The sequence below is a fragment of the Suricata suricatta genome, chromosome 8 (genome assembly GCF_006229205.1).
Source record: "Suricata suricatta isolate VVHF042 chromosome 8, meerkat_22Aug2017_6uvM2_HiC, whole genome shotgun sequence".
NCBI classification, from domain to species: domain Eukaryota; kingdom Metazoa; phylum Chordata; class Mammalia; order Carnivora; family Herpestidae; genus Suricata; species Suricata suricatta.
The window spans coordinates 39,675,870-39,697,376 of NC_043707.1; the positions used below are offsets into that span (position 1 = coordinate 39,675,870).

At 39.7% G+C, this 21,507-nt stretch overlaps 1 protein-coding gene across 3 annotated transcripts in view; it reads right to left on the reverse strand.

The window, feature by feature from the left end:
- SNX27 (sorting nexin 27) overlaps window positions 1-21,507 on the reverse strand; it is a 61,902-nt gene that overhangs the window by 27,753 nt on the left and 12,642 nt on the right. For all 3 annotated transcript variants that reach the window (XM_029946351.1, XM_029946349.1, XM_029946350.1), the window contains one exon: window positions 9,706-9,937. In XM_029946351.1, the coding sequence (XP_029802211.1) occupies window positions 9,706-9,937 (232 nt within the window). The remainder of the gene's footprint in view (window positions 1-9,705; window positions 9,938-21,507) is intronic.

Here is a 21,507-nt window from a genome sequence, read left to right on the forward strand (position 1 = left end):
AAAAAAAAAAAAAAAAAAAAAAAAAAAAAAAAAGACATTCACTAAGTGCATGCTTCTGCCTAAAACTCAAGAAGGTCCATGGTCCATGAGAAACACCCACACTCTTATTACAAATGAGAAAGTCCATCAAAAAATATATTCCCTGACGGCGCCAGGGTGGCTCAGTTGGTTAAGCATCTGACTTCAGCTCAGGTCATGATCTCACAGTTCAGGAGTTCAAGCCCAGCATCAGGCTTCGTGCTGTCAATGCGGTGCCTGCTTTGGATCCTCTGTCCCCTTCTCTCTGTGCCCTTTCCCTGCACACGTGTCCTCTTTCTCTCTCAAAAATAAATAAATGTTGAAAAATATATATATATATGTTCTCTGGTCTTGAAGGAGAATATAATCAATCAAACAGGAAGTAAAGAACTACACAGGCAGGCAATTCCTCTGGGATCTTTCCATTTTAATTTAAACCCTAACACTGGTTGGCTCAGAAATGCAATTAGATGCAGTTAATTTAGCTTGTGATATAGCACACTGAATTTAATGATCACTGGTCACTTTCTTCTCCAACTGACCACAGCCTACAAGACTTCAAGTTGGAATGTTCAGACCACAAAGCTAGTTGTCTGAGGAAACAATTCTTTCTTTCCTTCTTTCTTTTTTGTTTCATATTAGTTTATTTAGGGATTCCATTTTCATTCCTCAATAGACTTTATATATTTCTTATGTGTTTCTTCACTCATTAATTCATCTAGTTCTGATGGATTACTGTTATCTTGATTAGCCTACCATCTTCATAACAAGATTTGTTGACAAGTCCTGGATTTTCTGCAAGAGCTTCATTAATTTCCATTACTTCTGATAGAGGAGAGAGTTTATTAGGAGCTTTCACATTTTCCAAAGTACCAAACTCATCTTATTTGTTCAATTTGGTCCCAACTTCAGGCAGACTACATTCAATATCTCACAAAGCTTCCCGTGCAAAATTGCTGATTCCCACTGTTCCAATATCATTTTCTGTTGTTACCCATTTTTGTCTGTGAATTTATGCATGAAGGGCAGAGCCCACCTCAGCCCCAGGGCCTGGGCAAGAAGGGCGCTGCAGGCACAGAGTTGGCACACATGCGACAGGCCTCAGTCCACCACTGAGGGTAACAAGTTTCAGTCCTATCGAGATACTCTTTGCTCAGTAAGAACCCAACAGGGAAAAAGGCATAAATTTAGGTGGGGAAAGTGTAAAACTTAACTGATTAGTGATCTTATTTTGTTTCTCTAGATTCTGTACGCCAAAGTTTCAAAACTCAACTTCAAAATGACTTCTAACCATGTAAATGCTGAAAATCCATGCCATGCCATTCTTCTCTCTAGCCTCATAACTTAATTCTATGTAATGAATGCCAGAAGATGGAAAAAAACTGGTAAGTTTTTTTCTTTTTTACTTTTTTTTTTTTTAAGTAGGCTCATAGAACCCGTGATCCCCGAGAAAAGGAAAACAAGCAAGCTGAGCCCTACCTTAGCCCAGGCTTCCTGCCTAGAGGTAACTCCTGAACGACAACTCTCAGGGCATCCAACAGTCTGGCATGGAGTTGTGGAGACAGAGACTAGAGTTCAGGGAGGCCAAAGCAGCCATGATTTGCAGGACATAAGAGGACGGAGCTACAAAGAGACAGTTCTAAAAATCTGCATAGGATCCCCTTGAATATTGGCTGAATAGCAATTTGACGAAAGAACTATTACCAGGGTGAGCTGTAACAATTATCTGAGTTCAAAGAGTATGTTTAATCATCTGACTTTCCTCCAACCAGAACAGAGAGACCTCCCTTCAATTTCCATGGCATTCAAAAGAACTAAAAAGGGCTATGCTTTAGGAGTAGGGCTTCTAGAATAAAAGCTACTCTATGCCCACCCTAAAAGAGCTGAAAAACAAACCTAAAAAAGGATCAAAGTAATCTATAAAGAACTTAAATGCATGCCAGGAAAAGAAAGAGAGAGAGAGAGAGAGAGAGAGAGAGAGAGGAAAAGAAAAGGAAAGGAAAGGAAAAGAAAGGAGGAAGGAAGGAAGAGAGGGAGAAAGAAAGAAAGAAATCCAACATTCTTTAAAGGAATAAAACAAATCTAACACACAATAACATTAAATTAACAGCGTATGGGGTGCCTGGGTGGCTCAGGGTTAAGCTCAGGTAATATTCTCACGGTTCATGAGTTCAAGCTCTGCGTTGGGGCTGTCAGCGCAGAGCCTGCTTGGGATTCTCTGTCTCCTTCTCTCTCTGCCCCTCCTCCCTCCTCTTTAAAAAAATTAACAGTGTGTAGTGCCCTATCAAAAATTACTAGACATATAAAGAAATAAGATAATTTAACCAATAAACCAGGAGAGAAAGCAGTTAATAGAAACAGACTCGGAAATGACAGGAACAGAAGAAGTAGCAAATGCATTAAGCAGCTATAGGATTTAGGAATGTGCAAGAACAGTAATCTTATTCCCGATATAAGAGAATGCCTATGCACATGCAAGTCTTCCCTCTTGTGCTTACAAGAAAGACTAGGGACAGGGCAGGGGACAAGAAATTGTCTATCCTGTTAGCCGAGGCATGAGAGAGGTGATTGGTAATTGTTAGGGAACAGACACAATGCTCTGCCCACCTCCCCGAGAACTTTCTCTTCTATTAAGCAAAAGCCTTAAGCCCTTGGGGATGTGCAGGAAACCCTTTCATCTGGAGAGCACTGGCAAAGATCCCCTGCTTCTGCGGAAAAAGTAAAAGCAAAAACCCTCCTCTCCTGAGGAGAGGCAGGACCATCTTAGGCCCAAGTTCCTGATACTAAGTAGAGGTTGGCCACAGCTGGGGGAGGGGGAGAAATTCTTCTAAGACTAACCACAGATACAAGGCAGAGTTTAGCTGTGATAAGGAAAAAGCGTAAAAAACTAAAAATGTCTCACTCCCAAGACACAGGCACAGGGTCTAGGTAGACCTTGACTAAGACAGTAGCTGGACGAGAAAACAGAGAACCCTACTACAAACCTAGCCTAGATTAAAAGCAAGAGCAGTCCACCAGTGGAAGAGAGGCAAGAGTACGGAGAGAATTTGTCCATGGTACAGGCATGCAGCGGTGGCTAAAAGTTGAGAGAGGGAAGAGAAGAACAGTGAGAAAAACAGAGCCTCCGACTCCAGCAACCAGTTTAAGCACAAAGCGGCTTACTATTAGAGGGATTTGAACCTTCCAGCACAATAAAGGTGCCAAAAGCCACAAAACCAAAATTGAGCTTGACTGGCTCAATTCCCTAACAGAAGACGATGCTTACATATTTTCAGGTTCAAATACTATTTACCTCAGTCTCTACTGTTCTACCCATGATGCTTGGCATTCAATCAAATATTACAGGACAAAAAACCAACAACCACCCACTATGTCAAGAAATAAGGCAGTCTCAGAAATCTCTAGATGTTAAAGCTATCAGACAGGGATCTTAAAATAATGATGATTCAGGGGTGCCTGGGTGGCTCGGTTGGTTGAGCAACTGACTCTTGGTTTCAGGTGATGATCTAGTGTTTCATGAGTTCAAGCCCCGCGATGGGTTCCACGCTGACAGTATGGAACCTGCTTGAGATTCTCTCTTTCCCTCTCTCTCTGCCCCTCCCCTGCTCACTCTGTATCTCTTGAAATGAATAAACTAAAAAAAATTTTTAATAAAATAACTATGATTCATGTATTAAAAGATCTAATGGAAAATGTAGATGCACATGTAAACAGGAGGAGAATTTCAGGGGAAATGATAGAAATAAAAAACATGATACCAGAAACATAGAATTTCTCTGACAAGCTCATCAGTAGACTGGACACAGCTGAGGAAATAACCAGTGAACTTGAAAATAGGGCAGTAAAAATATTCTAAGCAAAACAAAAAAGAAAACAGAACAGAGCATCCAAAAGCAAAAGGGCAGTATCAGTGTTAACACATGTAATTAGACTCTCCCAAGGACATGAGAAAAATAACACAGCTGAAGAAATATTTGATGGCATACTGGCTGAGAATTTTTGAAAAATAATAAAAGATATCAAACCATAGCTCTATCAAGTTTAGAAAACCCCAATCAGGATAAATACCAAAAAAGACCTAGTTTTAAAGTTTAAAAACTCTGACAATGGCCAGAAGGGGTTAAAACATCACATAGAGGGGCGCCTGGGTGGCTCAGTCAGGTAAGCATCCGGCTTCAGCTCAGGTCATGATCTCACGGTTCGTGGGTTCGAGCCCTGCCTGGGCTCTGTGCTGACAGCTAGGAGCCTGGAGCCTGCTTCGGATTCTGTGTCTCCTTCTCTCTCTGACCCTCCCCTGCTCACACTGCCTCTGTTTTTCAAAAATAAATAAAAAACATTAAAAAATTAAAAAAAAAAAACCCAACCCCATCACATAGAGAGGAGGAACAGAAGCTGGAGGGCTTCTTACCTCTCATCAGACATGAAGCAGGCCAGAGGACAGGAGTCACATTTTAGAGTACTGAAAGAAAAAACTATCAACCCAGAATTTTATGCCAGTAAAAATATTTTTCAGGAGTGAAATAAAGACTTTTTCAGACCAACAAAAGCTAGGAGAATTCTTTGCCAGCAGATGTGCCCTATAAGAGCATAATGGAAATTCTTCAGGCAGAAGGAATAGGATACCAGATGGAAACTGAATTTACACAAAGGAACAAAGGACAGCAGAAATGCTCAATGTGTGGTTAAATATAAAAGAACTCTTTTCTCATTTTTAATCTCTTGAACTGTTTAAAACAAAGAAAATAAAGTAACATGGAATTTATGGCACCGATAGAAGTAAAATGTATGACAACAACAGCACAAAGGATGGGAGAAGGAAATGAAATATACTGTGTAAAATTCTTTTGTTATATGAGAAATAACATTGTATTATTCGAAGATAATACTTATAAGGATGTATACTGTAAATCAGGAATAACCACCAAGAAAATAAAACAACAAGGGAGTCTGGGTGGACTAGTCGGATATGTGTCCGACTCTTGCTCTCGGCTCAGGTCATGATTTCCAGGTTCGCGAAATCGAGCCCTGCATTGGGCTCTATGCTGACAGTGCAAGCCCTGCTTAGGAGTCTCTCTCTCCCCCTCTCTCTCTGTCCCTCCTCTGCTCATGCTCTCTCCCTCTGTCTCTCTCAAAATAAGTAAATAAACAGTTAAAAAAAATAAAACAACAAATTATATTTGATAATACAATAGTGGAGATAAAATAGGATCATTAAAAAATACTCCATTTATTAAAAAAACAAGAAAGGAGGAAAAAAAGAATAAAGAACAGATGAAATACAGTTAATAAAGAATAAGATGGTAGATTTCAACCTAACTATGTCAATAATTATAAGAAATGTAAGTAGACCGTGCACTCCAAATAAACCACCAAGATGGCCACATAAAAAAGCAAGGCACAAGTATACGCTGCCTATAAGACTTACCTTAAGCACAGCTATATAGGTAAGTTAAAAATAAAAGGATGGTAAAAACATCCAATGAAAACAATACTCAAAAGAAAGCTGAAGCAGTTATTAGTGGCCGTATGTTAATATCAAAGAAAGAATTCAGAACAAAGATATTACAAGGGATAAAGAGATATTTCACAACATTAAAGGGGCCAATTCATCAAGAAGGCAACAGCTTCATTATATATTAAAAAAAACTGACAGAACTGAAGATTCTCCCATAGAGTCACCTTTCCAGTGATAACCACTACAAACTCTGGGCCAAATGCAAAAACCAATCGCCTGAGAACTCTGAATACTACCTTAAATGCAGGAAGACTGCACAGGGACATTAAAACACGGAGCCCACCACGGTGGGGGGCATGGGGTGTGGGGATGTGTCCTGCTTGTAGGGGGCTTTGCCCACATAGTAGGCATTAAGTCACCAAGCAGCCTAACTTAGGCAACTAAAAACCCCAATAGAAACCCTGACATCTTCCTGCCTGGAAGAAAGAGAGAAAGGATTCTTGGCAACCATGGCCACCACTAGAATGAGTAGAGAATTCCAGAAGGGAGAAACAAGAAAAGGATGCCTTAATTTTGTGAGTGAACATCAAGTATCTCATACTGATCTCTCCCTGGATGATACCCATGGAGAACAGACTCAGAGCAGTATAGAAAAGCCTGAAAGAACTGAACTGAAACATGAAGTACAACCCACACGTAGCACAGCTTACAGGTAAGTGTATCACAGGACTCAGGGCCTAGACAATGCAACATTCACCATATTCAGGATATAATCCAAATTACTCACTGTACAAAGAATCAGGAGGATATGACCCATTTTCAAGGGAAAAGACTCTCAACAGAAAATAGTCTCAAATTAACAAAAATATTGAAGTATTCAGACATAACCAACAGAATACAGAAATAGAACCACACATACATGTTCAACTGATTTTCAACAATAAAGCCAAAGTATTTCAATGGGGAAAAGATACTTCTTTTCAACACAGGCTGCTGGATATTCAAATGGGGGAAAAAAACCCTTGACCCTTATATCATACAGTATTGATACAAGAATCAACTTTGAATTGGTCCCAGACCTAAATATAAGAGTGAAAACTATGATGCAGTCACTTTGGCGCAAAGTCTGGCATTTTCTCAAAAGGTTAAACATAAGAGTTACCATATGACCTGGTAATTCCATTTCCACGTAATATCCAAGAGAAATGAAAATACATATCCACATAAAAAACTGTACATACGGGCTCAAAACAGCATTATTCTTACAGCCAAAACGTAGAAATAAGCCAAACGTCTCTCAACTGAAGAACAGATAAGTTAAATATGGCATATCCGGACAATGGAATGTTATTTGGCTGATATGCACCACAACACGGATAAACCCTGGGAACATATCTGATTTCATTTACATGGAGTGTCCAGAAGAAGCAAATCCAGAGAGACAGAAAATAGAGCAGATGGCCAGTTTGGAGGATGGTGGCTAAAAGGTAGAGGGTTTCTTTCTGAGGTGAGGAAAATGTTCCAGAACTGTGGTGATGGCTGCATGGCTCTGTGGTCATACTGTGAACCATTGCATTATATACACTGAAGGTGTACAACTGAGGTATGGGAATCATACTTCAATAAAGTTATTACAGAAACAGAGAGCTAAAACTATAAGACTTTTTCAAGAAAACATAAAAGATATATATCATCCTTGGGTTAGGCAGATTACTAATAACATGATCCGTAAATGAAAAAAAAAGACAAACTGGACTTCATCAAAATGTAAAACTTCTGTTCTTTGAAAGACACTGTTAAAAATAAAATAAAAAGGCAAGCCATAGCCTCGGCGCAATATTTCACAAATATCTGATAAAGGAGTCCGAATACATAAAGAATATTAACAACAAAAGAAGATAATCCAAGTTTTAAAATGGGAAAAAAAGTTGAACTCTTCACCAGTGAAAATATAAGAATAGCCACTTAAATACATGAAAATAAAGTTTCCATCATGAGTCATTAGGCAAATGCAATTAAAACCAGATAGAGATACCCCTAGTATGCCTAGAATTTTAAAAACTGATAATACCAAGTGCTGAAGAGATTATGGAGCAACTGGAACTCTCCGCTGCAGATGAGAATGCAAAAACGGTACATCCTCTTTGGAAAACAGTTAGACAATTATTTATAAGGTTAAACTTTTACCATATGGCCCTGCAATTCCACTTCTAGTTACTCAAGAGAAATGAAAACATGTATCTCCATGAAGCCCTGGACATTAATGTTATTTCATGGCAGCTTTAGTCATAATGCCCCCAAAATGGAAGCAACCCAAACGTGTACCAAGTCACTGGATAAACACATTGCAATGAATTTATCCAATTAAAAAGTAATTGCAATTAAAAGAAACAAACTAATGGGGCGCCTGGGTGGTTCAGTCGGTTGGGCATCTGGCTTCGGCTCAGGTCATGATCTCACGGTTCATGGGTTCAAGCCCCACGCTGGGTTCTGTGCTGACAGCTAGCTCAGAGCCTGGAGCCTGCTTCAGATTCTGTGTCTCCCTCTGTCTCTGACCCTCCCCTGCTCATGCTCTCTCTCTCTGTCTCTCAAAAATAAATAAAAAATATTAAAAAAAAAAAGGAACAAACTACTGACATACACAACAACATGCATAAATCTTAAAAGCACTACACTAAGTGAACAAAGCCAGACATAAAAAAACTAATTATATGATTCTGTTGATTTGACATTCTAGAAATGGCAAAACAGACTAACAGAAGGATGATCAGTGGTCCACCGGGGTGGTGCTACAAGGAAGGGACTGACTGCAAAAGGTCACGAGGGACCTTTCTGGCGTGCTGAAAGTGTTCCTCTACCTTGATTGTGACGGTGGTGATTATAAAACTATGTACATTTATACAAACTTATGAAACTGGATATTTAACATGGGTGAACGTTAATGCAGGTAAATTATGCTCATAATGTTGATTTTCTTAAAAGGGACAATTAGTTTCATTCCTTTCCTCAAGTCTACAAAGGTTCTCAAGGTCTAAGGTAATTCCCAAAAGGTTTCAACCTCCATTCTGCTCTAATTTTATGACCTGACCTTGATTTCTACTTTTTACATGCATTATGATTCAATGTATAGCACCTATGAAACACAAACTCTAAACTCTGTGTATATGGCTCTGCAATTCCATAGACCAGGCCAACCTAAACCGTGCTATATGCTATCATTACCAGCTAAATTACAGACGCCGTCGAACATTATTTGATCCTTCTCAACTTTTCTGGCTTACTTGCTTGCTTTTCTCATCTCCTCACTAAAAAGAATTTACCACAAGTGTCTTGCAGTTCATTCCTACATGGGGGATAAATCTCAGTTTCAGAGACTTCGACTTAAGTCAGTAGTTCCCAGCTTGAAACGCGTGTAGTCTATCTGCTGAGTCTACCAGAACTCACTGCACTTTCTACAAAGAATAATGAATTTCTCATTATATCAATACTCCCCAAATAATCGAAGGCAAATAAAGCATACCACAATCAAAAGAAAAAGTAAGGAGACTGGGCTATCAGCAGCAACTGGGTTTTGAGGAACAAGCAAAGGCACTCAGAAGAGCGGGGGGACCCAGAACTCAAGGTGGACTCTCCCACACATCTACAACGGCAGTCCACTGGAAATGTGATAGAGCAGTTCATGTGAACTGTATTCAGAAGATAATTAGGACCTTGGGAAAAGCCCATGTTAATCATTCACACAGACAGCTCCAAAGAAAAAGAACAAGGTATGGAGAGGAGGGCAGGCCAGGGCAGCTGCAGGTTCCAATGTGGACAAACCCTGTATCACCCAAATGTTTCAGAAGACGCCACCTTTTAAAATCAGTCTGGCTCTATAGCTCAGCAGAGTCAACGAGAGACTGCTAGTAGCAGAGAGAGATGGCAACTAATTAGAGAACAAACAAAACCAACTCACAAGTGTTTACAACAGACCACAATACAAATGTAAAACTGTCTGGAAATAAAATGGAATTGCACTTAAGCAGAAATAGAAATCTTCTTCATTACAGTAGCTCACCTTCTGCAAAACCATCATGGTCAGTGTCTTTTACTTATATGTGAACCCATCTTCCTGGCAGGCAAACTGACCTGGTTGCAGCGATTACTTCTAGTGCTCTAGTATAAATATAAATGGTAAGACCGGGGGAAACAAAAGCTGCATGTGTTGAGGATTCAGTTGGGCCGACACTCACCACAAACTTCTCACCATTCTGCTCCACATGTTTGTATGTGGGGACCGATATGGGCACTGCTTGCTTTTCTGTGTAATCATAAAACGATTGTCCCAACGAGTCGTCACTGGGATCTAGGTTATCTGCCTCATGTGGAGGCACAGATAACACTGTCAAGATCAACTCCTTCTCGCCTGCTCGGATCAGGTCCACCACCTGCTTGTGTGTCGCCCCCTCAACATTCACGCCGTTCCTAAGGGGAAAAAGGGAAAAAGACAATCCCATAAACGAGAAGGGTCCACACACCTTGCATCTCCACCCTCTTGCCCCACTCCAGGGTCATGCAGTATGAACCATAAAAACAAATTTTATTTGGCTCCAGGAAGGCTGTTTATATGTTTATAGATCATAATGTGAAACACTGTTTGTGAACTTATGGCAGGGAGCAAAAATGGAAGCACCTGAGAGGACCTGCCCCTCCTCTAGGCTTCAAGGAAGCACATGGCAAAGAGGACAAAGCTGGGGAGGAAACAAAAGCTAATTTCCTCATCCTAACCAAGCACGTACACTATACAGTCAACAGAGCCTTGAACAATCCTGCCATTTGATCTTTACTTATCCTTTTGGGTTTTTTTTTTAATTAAAAAAAATGTTTATGTCTTTATTTTGAGAGACAGAGAGTGAGCAGGGGAGGGGCAGAGAGCGAGGGAGACACAAAATCTGAAGCAGGCCCAGGCTCTGAGCTGTCAGCACAGAGCCCAACGCGGGGCTCAAACCCACGAACCGTGAGGCCGAAGTCGGACACTTAACCGAATAAGCCACCCCAGTGTCCCTACTTAACCCTTCTGCAACCTTTTGAAATTTCTGTTATCAGAATTTTTTTTACAAAATGCATTCCTTTAATTTGTAGAGACTCGAAAAGGATGACTTAGGATAATCTGTATATGTATACTTGTTTTCACCCCATATCTTCAAATCAGTCAACTAATTTTCCTTTATACGGAGTTTCATCACCTTGAGAGTTAAATGGTATAGATCTTTGCACACACTAGCCTCTTCTACCACTTCGTTTTTAAAAAAGGCAAGGAGATGGGGTGCCTGGGTGACTCAGCTGGTTAAGTGTCCAACTATGGATTCCAGTTCAGGTCGTGATCGCATGGTTTGAGATGGAGCCCCATGTTGGGCTCTGCGCTGCCAGCATGGAGCCTTCCTGGGACTCTCTCTCTCTGTCTCTCTACCCCTCCCCCGCTCACACTCTCTCTCAAAGTAGAAAAATAACACTAAAATAAAGGGAAGGAGATAACCTAAATTTTCATTATCTTAACCAAGTTCTTTGTCCTCCCAATCATGTCCATTAATGTCTTAGCACTCTTCTTTCTGTGCTATCTCACTTAAAGTTCTATATAATCGATTCAAACTAAAAAAAATGTATAGCTAAAGTTATACAGCAAATCAACCTACTCATTCTACTCCCCGTTTCACTGTACATAAAAAGGCTGCAACTAGGAAAAGTACAAGGTTTGGAAGAACAATAATTTTGTCAAGAAAGATGCTGAGCCTCACAAAACTCACTCAGCAAACTGAACTATCTTCCCAGGATGCTGACTGTGCCTGCCATCTCTGCAAAAACCAAGAGGCGGCTCGCTGACCAAAGGGTCCCTCCATGGATGTCCCATGGGAGTTAGAGAGACACACCTGGCCTTCAGTCAATTTGATAAAAGCTTATCTACCCTTTAAGGTTAAGCTCTTTTTCAGTTCCAAGCCATTAGGATTTTTCCTTCCTGAAAATGACGCTAAGTTTGGTAACAAGCCTTCCACAAATGTTTCAGTCCCTGGAATGGTCTGTCAAGACTCTGGTATCTGAAACATCCATTTACATAAACAGAAAAGGCAGATCTTCCAGCTAAGGCTCTTTCCTTTTGGGTCTAACAATCTAGTCAGTAAATCAGCACGCTACACATTTCACAACCTGAAGTCTAACTTATACACACAAACTTCAATAATTTTACAATTGGCTACCTATAGAAGAAAATAAAAGCACCCTTACCACTGATGGGGATTTGGGCTTTTAAAATCTGTATCAGGTCAAACTAGTAATCAGGAAAAAATGATCAACCCTGATCCCAGAGCCAGATGGTAAAACAGAGAGAAAATGGACATTGACGCTAGATCTACATGGGTTCAAATCCGAGCCTTGCCTCTCGTACAGACACTGGTCTTACAACGTCATTTAACCTTTCTTAGCATTGTTTTCTGCACCTGTAAAGTGGGGATAATAATAAGTCCCAAACAAGGTTATTGTGAGGATTCATGTAATGAAACATGTAACCTGCTGGGGACAATACCAAAACACTCGTGTCAGAAGGTATAAGGAAAATACTGTGTTTTGGTTGGTCACCAAGAAATTCTGGTTGAAAAAGAAATGGAAACCTAAAGTTGGGAATTGCCAAAGGATTTCACCTAAATCTTAGCCTTATTAGTAGTTCTGAGAAAACGTTTTGCAGGTAGAAGAAAAATAAAATGGCAAAAGCAAAAGTTAGAAATCAACAGAAGTCTTCATTTGCCCTTAGGAGTTGTAGCTTACTTATGAACGACCTTAATTTTTATTGTTGTTGTTATTTTGTTTTTTAATAAAGTTTATTTATTTTGAGAGAGAGGGAGAGTGTGCGTGTATGGGGGAGGGGCAGAGAGAGAGGGAGAGAGAGTGAGTCCACACAGAGAGCACGGAGCCTGATGTGGGGCTCGAACTCACGAAGGAGATCTTGACCTGAGCCCAAATCAAGAATTAGACAATTAACTGAGCCACCCAGGTGCCCCATCCTTAATTTTTTTTTTAACAAAATGGGAAAAACTTGCAACTTAGAGACTGAATAAAACATCTTAGATACTAAGACAAGATTTTTATGTTAGTAAAATCAATCTTATGAGATGCACATTTATGAAAAAACATTTAACAACTATGCTCAAATCTTATTTTTCCACTCTCTCATTTTTTTCCCTTAATGGATCTTTAACCTGGGGTAGAGCTGTCTATACAGACTTTGGGGTCAGTGAACACTATAGCACTTGTATGTAAAACTGTATTTGTGTGCATATATGCATTTTTCCCAGAGGAAAGGGTCCACAGCTTCCCTAGGCTTCAAAAGGGAGCAATGTGACGTCCAGAAAGGTTAAGAACTACTGCTCTCAATACACGCTTGCTCTACCCGTTCAGTTTTCAAGTTAGAATACATTTTCTGGGTCACTCACAAAACAAGCCCCCAAAGTCATCAAAGAAACTGAAGTAAGGCTTACTCCAAGAGCCAGGGAGCTTGCTTATTTTCACTTCTTTATCAGAAAGACCAAGCTTCAAACTGGCTATCATCCCAAAAACCTCATTAAAAATAAATAAAAAAATAAAGACAGGAACGAACTACCAGTCTCACACTCTAAACACACTTGCTAATGTTTATTTGGTTCAACTATAAAAGGAATGCTATACATTCCACAATTTAATACAAGGCTGGAAATTCCTTCATTCTTCAGAGAATGAAATGAAGTTAATAAAAATGCTAGACAGCTAATTTCAAAAAGGGCCCTCCTTCCTCAAGAATTAAGAGGCCTTTACAATCATGAAAAACTTTATATGCTATCCTCTTTTCCAAGAGAACGCCACTATAACCAAGCTCAAATTAAGTGTGGCCCATTTTGGACAATTCTAAAGGCATAAATGAATGTAAACTATATATTCTGCAATAAAGGGAACTTTCAGCAGGAGGCTCTGGTCCGCAGCCCAAGTTTTAGAATCAGACTTAAGCCTGAGTATCACCTGTGCCATTTAACAGTTGAGAAATTAAGTTATTCAATTTCCCTAAACCTCAGTTCCCTAATTCATAAGATAGCACTAATAATACCTATAGCTAAGAGTGAGAACTAAAATGAGATAAAGCCTTAGCACACGGTAACCACTCAATAAATGATAGTTATTAATGTGATAGTGTTTGTGTCAGTTGGGTAAACAGCTTAGTAGCATGGTGGCCTCCCGATGACACAACAACCCTTTCCACTGCCAATTTCCCTTGCCTTTCTTCTGTCTTTAAAACATAATCTAGGGGCACCTGGATAGCTCAGCAGTTGAGTGTCTGACTTCGACTCAGGTCATGATCTCGCAGTTCTCGAGTTTGAGCCGTGCATCAGGCTCACTGCTGTGAGCACAGAGCCTGCTGTATCACAGAGATCTGTCTCCCTCTCTCTCTGCCCCTACCCCACTAGAACGCTAAAAAATAAATAAATAAATAAATAAAAAATAAAAAAAACTATTATAATCCAGCTGGAATTCATTTGAAAATAAATGACTGAGCTCTCAACCTATGCTGGTGCTTGATTCACAAGAAGAGAATCATCTTCCTAAGACCACTGCATCAGAGAACCACCTAGTCCTACACCACACAGAAGTAACTGCCCAATGGGGTCTTACTCATCTCTGTTCTTCCTCAGAGAGAGGCAATGGCTTAAACACACTATCAAAACGTTTCCAACAGATAGTGATTAAACAAATATAGCTAAATGTTAATTATAAAATCTAGGTGGTCCATATGCAGAGGTATTCACTGTGCATTGCCTTCAACTTTTCTGTTTGAAATTTTTCAGAATGTGAGGGAACAAAAGGCTACCAAAAAACTCCCAACAATCCACAAATAAGACCAAATTTTGTTTCCTTAGGTAACTAGGTGATACTCAAAATTTCCTGTGTCTTTAGCACTATAAAGATATACTTACTAATTTTATTTTTTTATGATTTTTATTATTTTTGAGAGACATAGAGAGCACTAGTGGGGGAGAAGCACAGAGAGGGAGACACAGAATCCCAAGCAGGCTCCAAGCGGTCAGTACAGAGCCCAACACAGGGTTCAAACTCACAATCTGTGAGATCATGACCTGAGCTGAAGTTGGCGCTCAACCAACTGAGACACCAGGTGCCCCAATTACACAAAGGTTTTTAAACAACCTCCCTATTTTCTCTACAATATATCTTCTTGGAAACTGGGCGAAGACTCACAAGTTGGAGAAAAACAGACTCCTCACACAGGAGATGAGGGACACTTCCTTTGACTTTTGACTGCTTAATTGCCCAGTTAGTGGGTACAGCAATACTAGACACTAGACTATAAAAACAAGGAACTACTCTACTGAAATTTGAAGATCTGTCCTAATTTTGCAGTTCAGTCATTTGATTGGCTATGTTTTTTAAAATTACTTAATTAATTTTGAGAGAGACAGAGAAATAGAAAGGGAGCAGAGAGAAAGAGGGAGAGAGAATCCCAAGCAGTTTCAGTGCTGTCAGTGCAGAGCTAGGTGCGGGGCTCACGAACCGTGAGATCATGACCTGAGTCAGAGTCAAAGTCAAGTCAGACGCCTAACCAACTGGGCCACCCAGGCGTGCCTCTTTTTTTTTTTTTTTTTTTTTTTTTTTTTAGTGACCTCTACACCCAATGTGGGGCTGGAACTTATAACCCTGTGATCATCTGACACCCGACTGAGCCAGCGAGGCTCCCTAATTGGCTCTTTTTCATTGAACTCTGCCTCCTTACTATCTTAGGCCAGAAATATTTTTATTGACTATCTTTAACAATCATGCTGTACTTTGCCTTTAAACTCTTGAGATAAGAGATTCAAACACGCATAAGCCATGAACATAGCCACCGGAAGTGTAGCTTGGATGTGTCTACACAAAATTACTATTCTGAATGACTAAGTATCAAGAAATTTTTGGAATTTTGTTTCAGAAATAAGTTTTCACCTTATATTTTATTATAATTTATTTATCCTAATTTATTGATTGGAAAAGAAAAGTATAACTAAGGAAAGTAAACGGCCAAAGGTTTCTAAAATGTTTGAGCTTTTTCTGTTTTATTTTTTATTTTATAAAGAGAAGGAATGCGAGCTGGGGAGAGGTGCAAAGGGAGACAAAGAATCTTAAGCAGGAGCCCAATGTGGGGCTTGATCCATGATCTTGGGATCATGACCTAAACAGAAATCAAGTCAGATGCTCAACTGACTGAGCCACCAGGTGTCCATAGATTTTTCTAACAGTAAATCTTGTCAACAACTTAAAAAGTGCAAAATTATTATTTCAATTACTTTTAATGTTAACTGGCATGGAAAATGAGATAATGACTATGTAAATAGGTAAAATCCTGCTGGAAAGAAATTTCACTGGTAATATGCATCTAAAGTGATAAAAATGCTCTATTTTTTCAACTAAAATGGCATTACTAAAAATTTATCCTAAGGAAAACATCAGAATGAGAGCTCCAAGAGGGCAAGAACTTTACCATGGCATGCAGACCACTCTCAAGTCTATGTTGAAAGAAAGAAGTGCAATAATCCTGAACAATGAAAAAGGATGTTTCCAAATTTCTGTTCTTATAAAAAGTTCTTATAAAAAGAGGGATGGATGATTAAGAAAATTATAGCACAAATTAAATATAAATGTTATTTAAAATTACAGATAGGAAGAAAATAATCTAGAAACATGTTTGAGCTGATGTTAAAAAGTAGATTATAAAATGCAATTTCTAAAAGGTAAAAGGAGAAAATCTCGGGTATGGCAAAGAGATTTTAAATAAAACAACAAAAACATGATCCACGAAAGAAAAAATTATAGGCTGACCTTTATTAAAATTAAAAACTTTGGGGGCACTGGGTGGCTTAGTCAGTTAAATGTCTGACTTCTGCTCAGGTCATGATCTTGCCATAGACAAGTTCGAGCCGCATGTTGGGCTCCATGCTGACACCTCAGAGCCTGGAGCCTGCTTCAGATTCTGTGTCTCCCTCTCTCTGCCCCTCTCCCACTCACATTGTGTGTGTGTGTGTGTGTGCGCGCGCGCGTGTGTCTGTCTTAAAAAAAGCTAAACATAGTCTTAACCATAAGATCCAGCAATCACACTACCAGGTATCCACCCAACTGAATTGAAAGCTTATATTTACACAAGAAACCTGCAAATAAGTGTTTATCCCAGCTTTATTCATAACTGCCCAAAACTGAAAGCGACCAAGATATCCTTTATAAGTGAGTGGATAAACAAAACTGTGGTACATCTAGGCGGCGCCTGGGTGGCTCAGTCGGTTAAGCGGCCGGCTTCGGCTCAGGTCATGATCTCGCAGTTTGTGGGTTCGATCCCCGCATCGGGCTCTGTGCTGACAGCTAGCTCAGAGCCTGGAGCCTGCTTCAGATTCTGTGTCTCCCTCTCTCTCTGACCCTCCCCTGCTCACACTGTCTCTCTCTGTTTCTCAAAAATAAATAAAAGACATAAAAAATTTTTTTTTTTTTAAACTGTGGTACATCTAGACAATGGAATATTATTCAGGTATAAAACGAAAGGAACTATCAAGTCACAGAAAGACATGGTGTGGGAGGAGAGGCCTTAAATGTATATTGCTAAGGGAATAAAGGCAATCTGAGAAGGCTACTTTTAATGATAACTTAATCATATATATAGGATTCCAATTACATGACATTCTGGAAAAAGCAAAGATCAGTGTGTTACCAAGGGCTGCGGGTAGGGGGGAGAATGAATAAGTGAAGTGCAGGGGATACTCAGGGCAGTAAAACTGTTTTGCAAGACACTGTAACAGCACATACATGACACTATACATTTGTCAAAACCTATGGAACTTCACAACACAAAGAGTAAACCTTAGCGCATGCAATTTTTTTTTGCAGAAATCAGCTAGTAAGGTGGGAGAATCCCAAATGGTGACAAGAGAATCTAATTGTATCTCAAATATATTTCAAACAACCTCACCGAAGCGGGTAGGGGATGAATGAATTCTATAAGATAAAGTCTAGTCAGTCAAACTGCTTCCCCAGGGTAGAAGTTAACAACTGCTATACATATATACAGAAGTTGAGCAATTAAGTAAATGAATGGTGAATGTGGGGGAGCCAAATTTCTCACAGTTGTGGAAATGTACAGATCTGCAAGGGGAGGGTAACAAAAGATCCATATGGTAATGAAATAAAGCTAGAGGCATCAGTAAGAACTCACGTTGAACTTAATATAGATAAAGACGGTTACATACAGAAATACTTATAGACGAGTATGTATATACAAGAGTTAATATACACAGCTTTTTTTTTTTTTTGGCTGCTTTCAGCTGACAGGAAACAAGAAGCTGAGAAAAGCCACACCCAGCACAACGACCATATCTACTGCCCAGATCTTGGTTTCTCACACCATTCCCCAATAAAAAGAACTAGGACCCACTTGGAGAAATGGTTGATTCAGGACTGAGGCAGGAAATAGCAGATGAGCTAGAGCCTTTGGTAGCAAGAGAAAGTAAAGAAGTACTCAAATACAAAACAAAAAACACTGCACATTAATGGGGGTAGGGAAGAGTGCAAAGGACTCAAGTGAAAGAGCTATCAATGGCCAAAGCTGGAACAATTAGAATGACAAAACAGAGAAGTATGGGATTCTATAACCCATTTTTTATAAAGTAAGTCTCCAGGAGCCCATAATGATATAAATGAGTGAATAAATACATGGCGGAGAACAGATATCCTTCTCCTGTGCAGGAGGATTCTAAATACATTATATAGACACTATACTATAAAGGAGGGAAGCATCACCCCCGCTTATGCGTAGACTGCACATAGTGTGACTGCTACCCAAAGAGTACAGTAGGGCAGAGGGGATAAGAATACGTTACAGTATAGAAACTGAACACAATTTTAGCCAGATGATCAACATCACAAATCATTATGACAGTACGTACTTTTTTTTAAATAAAAAATATTTTTAATGCTTTATTTATTTTTGAGAGAGAGAGACAGTCTGAGCAGGGGAGGGTCAGAGAGAGGGAGACAGACTCTGAAGACAGGCTCCAGGCTCTGAGCTAGCCGTCAGCACAGAGTCTGATGCAGGGCTGGAACCCACGAACCACGAGATCATGACCTGAGCCGCCGCCGGATGTTCAACCAACTGAGCCACCCAGGTGCCCCAACAGTATGTACTCTTAATGTGAACTGATGAAAATGGTACTTTACCTCTGTAATATTCCTCCCCCAAAAAACAAAACCCCAGTCTAATGGTGAAAAAATTAAAAAATCAGACAAATTCCAAGTCAGGCATTCTATAATATACCTCACCAATACTCCTCAAAACTGTCAAGGTCACCAAAAACAGAAAAACTGAGAAACTGTTGCAGCTATAACAATCCTAAAAAGACATGATGACTAAATATAATAGATGGATCCTGGAAAAGAAAGACATTCAGTAAAAACTAAAGAAATCTGAATAAACTACGAGCTCCAGTTAGCAATAACATATCAACATTGGTTCATTAACTTAAACAAATGGACCATACTCATGTAAGATGTTCATAAAAGGAGAAACTATATGCCGGGGGTGGGGAAGGATACTGTTTGATTTTTCTGTAAATAACACTGTCTCGAAAATACAGTATTGGGGGCGCCTGGGTGGCTCAGTCGGTTAAGCCTTCGACCTCGGCTCAGGTCAGATCTCACGTTCGTGGGTTCGAGCCCCGCGTCAGGCTCTGTGCTGACAGCTAGCTCAGAGCCTGGAGCCTGCTTCTGGTTCTGTGTCTCCTTCTCTCTCTGCCCCTCCCCCTCTCATGTTCTGTCTCTCTCTGTATCAAAAATAAATAAAACATTTAAAAAAATTAAAAAAAAAAAAAGAATCCCTATTTCTTTCCCTGCCCACCAATCAGGACAACAAACAAACAGCTCCTACTTCCTTGCCTCTCCACAGTTATGATTTAATGTAACCACTTTCCAGCCTAAACAACTGCTGAATGTAACTGAGCAGAAACCCACATCAGGGTCTCAAAATTACAATCAATTTGCATTTTCCTCTTGACTTTTAAGACCATTATCATGTAATGCAATAATTCTGACAAATTATCCGTTACTAAGAAAAGAAAATATAAAAGTAAAATGTCTGGACTCAAACTATAGCCAAAACAACAACGACAACAACAACAACCCAAAAACAAACAAACAAAAAACCTCACCACTGGGGCACCTGGGTGGCTCAGTCAGTTGAGCATCCAGACTCTTGATTCTGGATCAGGTCATCTCATGGTTCATGGGATGGAGCCCCTTGTCGGGTTCCATACTGGCAGCAGGAAGCCTGCTTGCGATTCTCTCTCTCCCTCTCTCTTTTGCTCCTGCCTCCCTCCCTCTCTCTTCTCTCTCCCTCAATAAATAAATAAACATTAAAAACAAACACAACAAAAAACCTCTCATCTTGTTCTAAGCTTATCTTTGTTTAGTGAGGGGAAAAGCAAAAAATGTCAACTACATGTAAACCAAATTAAATAATTTCCAATATTCTGTGCAAAGTCCTAGCTCACAAATTCTTTGGTGTATTTTTTAAGTATCAAAAGCAAAAGTCAATATTTTTACCAACATTCTAAAGCACCTATATCCAGGAATTTAACACTGGGCAAAAGAGAGTATGAATAACAATAAAATATGGCTCTGGCAGAGTTGAGAAACTGAGAAGTGTGTCAATTATCACCTGATCTCCCCAAAGAGAAAAAAAATAACTTGTCCAATAAAGCTGCTTAACATCAATCGAACTCCTCCTCACCCTTAGCTGGGTGTTCTACTCACAGAGAGGACTGCCTGAGGCAGGAAAGGTACAAATAAGGCTTACCTGTATTTCAACCTTAATACCTCCTGCCAGAAGTAACTAGGGCTTATTACTTGAGAAGTTAATTGATTCCTCAAACTTTCTAATTCGAGGCAATTCCACATATACAAATATTATCTATTCAGGTAGATTTATTTCTGAAAAAAGTATAGAAAGGTTTTAAGATATTTTTTAAATAAATATAAAATTACAATCAAGCTACTTGAAAAAAGCTCATTGTTATTCGATAATTACAGGTAAGGCCAATGTAACCACTAGTCTCCCAGAATACAAACAAACTTGTTCATTTCCCTCCTTAACAGAATACAAAATCCTAGTCTAAGAATTTTAAAGCAGCCTTCCAGGGGTGCCTGAGTGGCTCAGTCAGTTAAGCATCGATCTCACAGTTTGTGAGTTCAAGCCCCATGTAGGGCTCTCTGCTGTGAATGCAGAGTCTGCTTCAGATCCTCTGTCTCCCTCTCCCTACTCCTCCACCCTATCCTCTCTCTTTCTCTCTCTCAAAAACAAACCAACCAACCAACGAGCCTCCTATATTTAAAGCATTTAGGCCATTAAACCTGTGTTCTAGGTTGCTAAGACACACGTAGTTTATGTCAGTTGTCCTGGCATAATTAAGTTCCCTTCTATTTTCAAGTGTTTTGGTTTCGGTGATAAATTATACAATCCTTGCAGTTTTAGTACATTTTGTCTAGGAGACTTTTGCTGAAATGCACGTGGTTGCAGGGCACTCACATTTACTAATTTAGGTAACTACGGGAAGAAAAGTACCTATGTAGATTCAAGGAAACAGGGTTGTTCATCCCATTGGGAAACCCAGAGAGGAGAAGAGGGCTGAGACTTCGGTCAACTGGGCTTAAGAAATGACCTGAGGCTTCTATCCTTCGTCCCCTGCCAAACCCAGTCCAGGCAGGTGCCATCTTTACTTCTTTGACCTCCTCATGGTTTATTCCAAAAACAAACTGTCTATTACTCTTCCCATTCCCCACCATACCACACATCTCCTATGGGCAAGGACAACATGTTATTCAGCTTTCTTTTTTTTTTTTTAACTTTTTTTTTAATGTCTCATTTATTTTGATACAAAGAGAGACAGAGCATGAGAGGGGGAGGGGCAGAGAGAGAGAAGGAAACACAGAACCGGAAGCAGGCTCCAGGCTCTGAG